Below are 10246 nucleotides of genomic sequence, written 5' to 3' on the forward strand. Positions count from 1 at the left end.
TGGAGAAAAATACCTCTAACGTTTAGTCGAATACTCACTTTGGTCCTTTTTATTTTCTTGGAGCATTTTGACCTTTAACATTTTAATTTAGGGTGAAAACCCTTATTTTAGACCATTAATCGTTTGTTAACTAACAATTTTCATTCATAATGAGCATTTTAGCCTCAAAATGAAATATTGTGAGTCAAAATGTTCCAAAAAAATAATAAAGACAAAAATATCTGTTTAGTTAAATGTTAGAGATATTTTTTAACATCATGCTAATATTTTAATTGTCAATATTAATTTGTATTTTCTCCAAAAAAAAATCATAAAGAAGTTTTATTTATTAATGTGTATTTTTTAAATTTAAAACTACACTCATAATAGAAAGCAATACCATAATCTTAAGGATATTATTATGAAAAATCAGAGCACTACCTAAACAACTATAACCAATAACAACTAAAATACCATGAAGAATAACTACACAATTAAACCAATTTACTTGAGAAAATAACGTTGGTTTAAAATTCATAATTATGTGCATATATGTATAATGTTATTATAAAATATGATGTAAAATTAAATCTTCAATTATTAAACGTGTCATAGATGGTAAAGTGTAAAGAAAATAAAATATAGATATCATAAGTTGTACTTATAATTTAATGGGAGACATAATTATAAACACTAAAAAAATAATTGAATAATTAATGGGTTAACTACACGAATAATCACTTATGTTTGTGTTTTGTCCACTTTTGGTCACTAATTTCAGAAAACATAAGATATGATCATTTTCGTTTCTATTTAATTAAGATGTGATCATCACAAGTTAATTCCTCTTAACAAGTAACATAATATGTGATGTGATAGTTGGTATAATCACACATTTGGTCCATGTTATTTACATATTATCTCAATTTAGTCATAATTTTAAATAAATTTTAACATAAAGTACATATTTTTAAATAAAAATAAAAATAAAAATTATTATATTAAGTTAATAATAAAATATATTTAATACGTTAATATAAAAATATTTTTAAGTTAATATATATAAAATATTATGAATTTAAGTATTTATACACGAATATACATAATATATACACAATGTTGTCTACTTTAGACTAAGTGACCAAGGTTTGAATATTTTTTGCCCCAATTTGCTTTCCTTTGTTTTCTTTCAACATGAGGGTGACACATATCACTCTTTGATTCGTGAAAACAAATATATTAAATTAAAATAAAGTTAGTCCTCCAACCGAATGGTGTCACATGGCATGACATGTGACATCATTCGATTGGAAGATTAAATTTATTTTAATTTATTAAAAGTATAACTAAATTGAGATAATATGTAGAAAATAGGGACCAAATGTGAGATTATATCAAAATATTTAACTATTGTTAAATACAGTTAACTCGAGGTGACTATATCTTAATTAAATAAAAATGAAAGTGACAATATGTTTTTTGAAATCAATGACCAAAAGTGGACAAAACACAAACGTAAGTGATTATTTGTGTAGTTAACCCTAATTAATTATATATATGTAATGGTTCTCAAGAAATATATTAATTTATATTTCTTTCAATCCCATAAGAGAGTTTTACGACAAGAGAAAAATCTATCTTTTTAGAGGTCGAAACTAAGAGACTCAAGGATTTCAATATGCCAATAGATTTATATACGCTTTTGCATCTAGTAATTTTTTTTTCTTGATGATTTGAGTTTTGGATTATTGTTTAAAGAGCTAATTGTACCATACACCCCAAAACTATGAGTCTTATTCTAAATTGGTTCCCAAACTTATGAACTTTCTAATTTCATCTCTAAACTATGACTCCTATTGAAAATCAAATTTTGAACATTTCAAATCCATCCCCAAACTATGACTCTCATTGTAAATTGGTCCTCAAACTTTTAAACATTCTAATAACCTCCCCAAAATCATTCAAAAGTTTGAAGATGCAATTAGAATATTCAAAATTTTGGGGACCAATATAGAATAGGGTCATAATTTGAAGATAAAATTGGAATGTTAAAAAATTTGGGTTCCAGTTTAGAAGAAGAGTCATAGTTTAAGGATGAAATTAGAATGTTTAAAAGTTTGAGTATCAATTTAGAATGAGAGTCATAGTTTGAAAATGAGTGGTGCAATTAACTCTTGTTTAATGTATTAAAATAATTTAATTTAATTTAATATAAATATTAATGTAATTTTTGTTATTTTAAACAATGACATGTTTGCGGAAACTATTTTACTCCAGATTGAACTTGAAATGGGTTTGGTGGACCATTCAGTCAGATTGTGGGAAAAGAGGCTTGTGAGAGCTGCTGCTGTTTATTTCCCATTGAAAGGCAATGAAAATAAAAAATCCTGCAATACTTTGTGATATGAATATAGACAAGAAACAAATGAGCAGCTTTCATTTTTGCCATTATGACAAGTTTAATGAAAACTGACCATCTTTGCATGCTGTTTACTCTAAACTAAAATGCCGTATGAAAATGCAGAACTTGAGGAAATATCCTTCTCTGAGAGGACAGCACATTAATTAAGATGAGATGGTCCAACCATGGACCCACTCTTCTAACAACACATCATGGGTGGGTTCCCAACTCCCAAGTTCTAACAGGCTCAGGCTTGTGAACGCCACAGCTTCCTTTCCCAAATTTCCACCATCTCTTGTTTGTTTTTGCAAGCTCTACTCTCTGCCACACTTATAATGCTGTGGTTCACTCTCATTATTCTCTTTTTCTCTCATGTTAAGTTGCTTTCTTTTCCTTTCAAAGTCTCAATCATTTATTCTGTGTCTGTTAAGTGTGCATTCACGATGAATAGAACTTTTGAGCTGTTCTTTCAAGCATGTTATCTTAAACATGTACGATAGGAATATGACTTAATTATAAAATAACTGTCCAAACTATAGCGATTTTTATGAATAGGTGTTTAATCTATTTTTTGAATCATTCTGATATCTAATGTTATAAATGCTATCACTAGGTGTTTGGACCATCAATGGCGTTAATTTACTTCGTTAAGTGATGCTTGTCACAATCTAATAAATTTAAAAATTTTGTTTAAAATTTTAAAAAATAAAACTATTTTAAAAACACATAGAAATTTTGACATAACCATAAAACTTTGAAACCCTTATTTCAACCATTAAATTCACGTCGGTCGCCACCCTTTGCCGTTTACGAAGTTCCACTCGACCTCACATCCACCTAACGACCAAAACACCTATGAAATTATGATCGAACGACGTTTTATATCACGTGAACCCTATAATAAAAATCACAAACCCACATGATTCTGACGGCCAATCGGGAACAACTACGGTGGCGTATGACTAAGAAGATGGCAAGAACTACATCGACGATGGTGATCGTGGTCGGAAAGGGTGGCGGCGGTAGGCTAATTTTAGGATTTGGGGATTTCAGGAATTTGGAGCTTTTTTTTTAATTTAATAGAAATTAGGTTTTTTTATAAATATAATAATATTTGGCAAAAGGGTGCCTGAGGGCCCTGTACTTTTTCAAAAAAAAAACAATATAGTCATCGACTTTTTTTATACTCATGTGACCCTCGAACTTATAAAAAAAACTTAACGTGGCCCTTTAACCAACGATTTTCGTCGTTGACTTTTACGATACTAACGTGGAACTTCACGATGTTGATGTGCTGATTCACAGTGCTAACATGACAATCCACAATGGCTAGTGAAGTGTCTGATGATGTGGCAGATGGATTAAATTGTTTTTTTAAGTTCGAGGGTCAAATCAATTTTTTAAAGTTTAAGGGTTTATTTGATTGTTTTAAAAAATAAAATATTTAAAATTTAAAATATAAAATATTAAAGATAAAATACTAAAAATAAAAATATTAAATTACTAAAAAATTAAATATATATTATTTTTAAAAAAAATAAAAATAAAATAAAATTCATATTAGAATTCGCCTCTAAATTCTAATGTGAATTTTATTTATTTTTATTTTGTTGAAACATACATGTTATTTCTTGAAAAAAAATTAAAAAAAATAAATATTGGGGTGACAAAAGAATCTCAAACACGTGGAGTTCATATTTACCTTGACTTTATAGAATTGTATCTAATAGAAATTGACGGCATAATTCATATTTCTTCTTTTCCACAAGACCGAGTTTAGGTCAAGTTTACTTCCCTCTATCATGTAAAATTCACTAAAAATGGTCCTTTTAATTGGATGATTATTTTTTATTACATAGTTTAATGATAATTTATAATTTTAACTCTATAATTTTTAAATTTTATTTTTTATAAGACTTTATAATATTTATTTAATTCATTTTATAAAATTTTAGTGAAATAGAATTTAGAAATACCCCTAGAATTTAAGATAATTGGATGTAAATCTATAAAATAAAATTTGTTTAGGATGAATGAATTTAGATTTATATAAATAAAGGCAAAAAAGTATACGAGGCCTGTGTACTTTTCCAAAAAACTAGTGTAGTCTTCGACATTTTTTTACACTCAATGTGGCTCTCGAACTTATAAAGAGAACTCAATATGACTTTTTGACCAACAGTTTTCGTCGTTAGCCGTTACGATGATGACGTGGATACTTCACGATGCTGATGTGGTGATCCATTGTGTTGACATGGCAGTTCGTAGTAGTTGTTCACGTGGCTGATGCAGTGGCTGATGGACTAAATTATTTGTTTTAAGTTCGAGGGTCAAATTGATTTTTCTAAAATAATTTAAGGGTTTATTTGATTATTTTTAAAATAAAATATTTTAAATTCAAAATATAAAATATTCAAAAACTTAAATATAATAATACCAAAAATAAAAATTAAATAAAATACATTAGAATTCACCTCTAAATTCTAATATGAATGTTATTTTATTTTTATTTTGTTAAGATATATTTGATATTCCTTAAATTTTATTTTTATTTTAAAAAAATAATATATATTTTTTTTAGTAATTTAAATTTTATTTTTGATATTTTATATTTATTTTTAATATTTTATATTCCAAATTTAAAATATTTTTATTTTTTAAAACAATTAAATAAGCCCGTAAACTTAATAAAAATCGATTTGGCCCTCGAACTTAAAAAAAACTAATTTAGCCCATCAGCCATGTCATCAGTCATTGTGGATTAGCATGTCACCACTGTGGATCACCACATCAACACCGTGAAGTGTCACAACATCATCGTAACGGTCAACAACATAAATCATTGGTCAAAGGGCTACACTAGATTCTTTTTATAAGTTTGAGGGTCACATTAAGTGCAAAAAATATCAAAGGTCACATTGGGTTTTTTTTTTGAAAATGTACAAGGGCCTCAAGTACTCTTTTGCCTAATATTTTTAATTTTTTTTCAAAAATAAATTTAAAAATTACCAGAGTATGACAAGTGCTACTTAACGGAGAAAATTAACGTCGTTCATAGCTCAGACATCTAAAGTGATAACGTTTGTAACGTCAGTCACCGAGATTATTCAAAAAATATTTTAGGCACTATTCATGAAAAGCGTTATAGTTTAGTAACTTATTTTATATTTAAGCCTAGGAATATATCTATTTTTTACAATAAATTCTCATATAAATTTAAGGATTACCCCAAAACAGCTACCGAAATTAAGAATCCACTCCTCATTGATTATATAATCTTCACTGAGAGTAACTAGAACTTCACTATTATCGTAATCTTCCACTATATTAGTTTTTTTTTTTGGATTTCTCTGGTTGTATTCTCTTGTGATCCACAATATCCTTTCAATTTTTATTTAGTAGCTTGTAGCACTCAGCCTTCATGTGCTCATTTTTCTTGTAATAACTTATTTTTCATACATGAATCAAATTATTTTTAGAGGTCATGGATTCAAACACTAGCGATTACGGCATGGTGATTAAACATTCGTTGTCAAATAATTAAATAATATTTAAAATATATATTATTTTATAATCACTTAACTTTATTTATATATATATATATATATATAATACATACATATTCTTGTGTGCTTGGATTTCGAGCTAGTCTTAACATCATTGTGAAAACTCTTGTGTTCTCTCGTGAACAATAAGACATTCTCTTACATTCGTTGTCAAATAATTAAATAGTATTTAAAACATATATTATTTTATAATCATTTAATTTAATATATATATATATCTTGTGTGCTTGGATTTCGAGCTAGTCTTAACATCATTATGAAAACTCTTGTGTTCTCTCGTGAACAATAAGACCTTCTCTTAGAGAGTCAAATCCACCTTGAGATGTTAAAATTAGAAAATTTATTTTGGGTGTTAAACTTAGAAATTATATGAATTTTTTTAAGTGAATAAAAATGAATAATGAGTATCTATTTATGTTTAAAGGTATCAATATTCTTTTAAAATATGTTTATTTTATTTTAATTTTAAACATTTTTATATTAAATTTATAAAAAAAAAACTTTAAAAAAATTGGGTGTCATTTGACACCCCTCGTAATAGGCTGGATCCGACTGTGATATGATTTATCTTGTTATACAAGGCTAAAATGTCATGAACTTTATCAAAGTCATGAACAATAAGATCACACACAAAATGTAAGATTTAATGTGATTCGACATTACATACCTTTAAGAATGAAAAAAAATAACAATTCACTATAAAAATATTCATTTATCAAAGTTGCGTCGAATCGTCTACTATAAAGGAATAAAAGAGAGAAGAAGAAGACATGAATTTTGTACATGTAACAAGCACGGTGGAATTTGAAGGTTTTGTGAATATATTATTCAAAGTGCTTATTGAACCCATACTGGGTTGCTTAACATATTTTATATAATAATACATATGACTTTGTTACTTATTCTCAAATGCCAAGGTAACTCAAATCATGAGATAATGAGTACAAAAGAAGAGTCAGACATATAGAATATCTACAAATATGTGTATGTGGAAGGAGGTGTAACCCCACAAATCAATGCCACTTGACATTGGCACCTGTTCATGGAAAACCCCACCAGACATTAAATAAATTAATAAATTAATTTTTAAGTTCAAGTTGAGTTTATTAATTTTACATGATATATGTATATAATATATTAAATAAATTATGTTATAAAAAAATCTATCCAAAATTGATCAAACATAATTGTTCGAACTCAAAAACTTGAAAGAGAATACTCTCTTTCATTATTAAACCTACTCAATAAGTACAATCTAATTCATCCCCATCAAATACTCACCCTTATACACATATAATGTGGCAATAAAACTAGTTTGAGACAAAGTGTAATGAAGTTGGATTAGTTTTCTAAAGTGCAAACTTCAGTAAAAATCAAGATTTGTCAGATTTTTCATATTTCGTAGAACCTTGGATGAAGACAAAGCAGAGAACTCCACTGCCATGAAAAATTCCAATTGGATGCAATATTTGTGCTTGGCTTTGGAATCCACACGATGAAGTGAAACGAAGTTATGGGTGCAACTCTGTCTTCCATCAAACAGGGTACACAATTTGTTATTAACTAGTCTCTTCGATGGTCGGAAAAATTTGTCCCATTACAAACATTAGAAGAAGCTTGATTTTAACATTAATTTCAGTGTCGAAAAACGTGCCCACTGAGTTGACATTTCTGTTGTGAACGCCATGAATATCAGATGATGATATCTTACATGCTTTAATTGCCTTGCGCCGATCGACTTCACATAACTGAAAGCAGTAATTATTTAGCAAAACAAAGATAGAATTTTGCTACATCCGAAACAAGAAAATAATCCCAGTTAAAACCCTGTATAGATGACAACAAAACAGGGCAAAATAGCCTTAGGATTAAACACATACAACTCATATAGTTTGGAGTAGACCCCAAAATCTCCCCCAACTGAGTCGTAATCCTCCATGCTACCTTCCATGCTCTTCTGAACTCTCCCGGCGATCACCCTGCAAACGAGCATTGCCCTCTTTTCATTCCCATCTTCAACTCCGACCGCTTTATCATGAGCTTTGCCACTGGTTGCCGTCGTGAGAATTCCTTTTCCATTGGCTTCTTGAACCACCTTGAAACCATTCTTTATAATGCTGCACACGATGCAGTTTGGGATTGAGTTGCATAAGTTGGAGGAGCCGTTGAGGCCGAGTGAACATGAAAAAGTGGTGCAGTGGAACCGGAGGAGCTCGTTGCCGTCGGCTATGCAGCGCGGGTGCTTTTTGGGGAGCTTAGTCGCTTTTGATTTGATGGAGTCTCGGTATTCTTCGAATTTGGAGATGGTTCTTGGGGTGTTGTGGACTTTGAGAATTCGAACTATTTTGCAGATGGGCGTTTGTTTCTTTAACCAGCTTGATTGGAATATGATTTCCACTATGTTCTTGCTGGTGTCCTCAGGACCCAGTTCAGATACTGTTGATAAATATGCCAGGAAGCAGCAAAATCAGATTAAGAAACTTGTAGTATATACGAAAGCTGAAATTGCAGGGAAGATGGTTTACCTGCATGTCTAGCAGCTTGATGAAGCTCCAAATGTTCAGCTTTCATGAAAATCTCACCACATTCAGGGCAGGAGCAAATAGAAGTCCTCAAGGAAGGATCTTTGGCCATTCCAAGGACTGGATCAACCACCATTCGGCACTCGTAACAGCCGGAGAATCTCCTGAATGGCATTCCTCTGAAAGAACCACCACCGCCAGCGGAGGAGGCTGATGGCGCCGAAGATAAAGAAAGCGAAGAATTCGTTGAAGAAACAACACCATTGAGTTCATGTAGAGGAGCTTTCATGGATCTGCTAGAAGAAGAAGCTTGAAGTGATGAAGATGACGATGGTGGTGCCTTTTTCTTATGGACTTCAGGCGAAGAAACTGCTTCAGGCTTTTGCATGACCTTGGTGTTGCTACATAATGAACCCGAACACCGCATTTTCTTGCATTTCTTCCCGCTTTCTTCCACCACCTGCTGCTCCTTTTGCTTTTGTTTTTGCTTCTGCTGCTCTTGTTGATGCTGGGGAATTTTGCCAAAGAAAATGCCTTTGACAACCGCCCAAGGCGGTAGTTTGTCAATCTTCTGAGGCCGCTTCTTCTGGTTTCGGCAAGTGCTCATGCTTGGTTTTCTTTGATGAGATGGTCCAGCCATTTCCACAGAGATGTAGACAAAATGATTTTTTTTTAATCAGAATCTCTGATGGACTGTCCTGGAGAGAACTGCAGAGATGCTTCTTGCCTACTCACTCGGTTTTAAGATTTGGAAGTTTTGAGGGTACTATTATTTTGGAATTTATTCGTGGGTAACTACATATTTAATACCTAATTTATTACTTTTCTTCTGTTTTAGTACCTAAACTTTATATTTTTTTAAATTATATCTAACCGTTAGTTTAGTTTTAATTTGGTATCCTACCATTAAAAATTTAAAAAAACTAATAACATGATATTTTTTTTATTTTTTCAATAATGATATGATACTAACTTATGATAACACATCAACATCGCCTTTAAATTTTAAACGGTGGGTGTCAAAATGAAACATAAGCTAAAAATTAGTTATGATTTTAAAAAATAAATTTGAGTATCGAAACTAAATAGAATAATATTTTAGATACTAAACTTATAGTTTACCCATTTTATTTATATAAAGGGTTTTTAATTTAATTAATCTTTCTCTAGATTTACTCATGGCAACTCCAAGCCGTTGATCTATCATCATAGACACATGGATCATCTCTCTACGAGAAACGAAATGTGGGTCCCATCATTAAATTACATGAACAGAACCTCCTTTGTTTTTCGATGTATAAACTCTCAAGCTCCAACTCGAGGTGGGAGGGAAGGGATTGTACGAAATGTAAGAGAAAGCAAAATGAGAATTACCGGTGGTTATTTACAATGAAAATTTAATATAAATAATAATAAACTAATAATCAGTTTATTTAGTTAGATAAAGTATTAGGTTGGAATTTTAATTTTGGTGTTTGTGAATAGATCAAATTAGGTTGGTAAGGTTGTTCTCGCAATACTCAATCTAGATTAGTTGATTAATAAATTATATATTAATAATTAATTCAAAAATATAAATAATAATAAAATTAAATGATAAATTTAAATAAATATTACGTTTCGTATAATTATTGATTTAGAAATGATTTTATTGTGATCAGAATATTGATGATGTTGTCATAACCATTTTTTTTCAAAATAATTTCTTCTCGTTTTAAAAACAATTACGACTTTAATTTTGAAAAATATGTGATTTTGAATTAAATTGGATAGAGTCG

General features: G+C 29.9%; 1 protein-coding gene across 1 annotated transcript; it reads right to left on the bottom strand.

Moving 5' to 3' along the window:
- Positions 1-7692: 7692 nt before the first annotated feature.
- On the bottom strand, positions 7693-9186 carry LOC120126292. The gene is made up of 2 exons (XM_039144516.1): positions 8472-9186; positions 7693-8382 (listed from the first exon to the last, which is right to left on the bottom strand). The coding sequence occupies exons 1-2, from the start codon at positions 9106-9108 to the stop codon at positions 7766-7768; spliced, it is 1254 nt and encodes a 417-aa protein (XP_039000447.1). The 5' UTR covers positions 9109-9186; the 3' UTR covers positions 7693-7765.
- Positions 9187-10246: the final 1060 nt, after the last annotated feature.

The sequence above is a fragment of the Hibiscus syriacus genome, unplaced genomic scaffold (genome assembly GCF_006381635.1).
Source record: "Hibiscus syriacus cultivar Baekdansim isolate YM2019G1 unplaced genomic scaffold, ASM638163v2 tig00110457_pilon, whole genome shotgun sequence".
Classification (NCBI taxonomy): Eukaryota; Viridiplantae; Streptophyta; class Magnoliopsida; order Malvales; family Malvaceae; genus Hibiscus; species Hibiscus syriacus.

Coding starts and splice junctions, on each gene's coding strand:
- LOC120126292 (XM_039144516.1), bottom strand. CDS start 9,108: ATGGCTGGACCATCTCATCAAAGAAAACCAAGCATGAGCACTTGCCGA. Junction 8,383..8,471: donor TCAAGCTGCTAGACATGCAG/GTAAACCATCTT, acceptor ATTTATCAACAG/TATCTGAACTGGGTCCTGAG.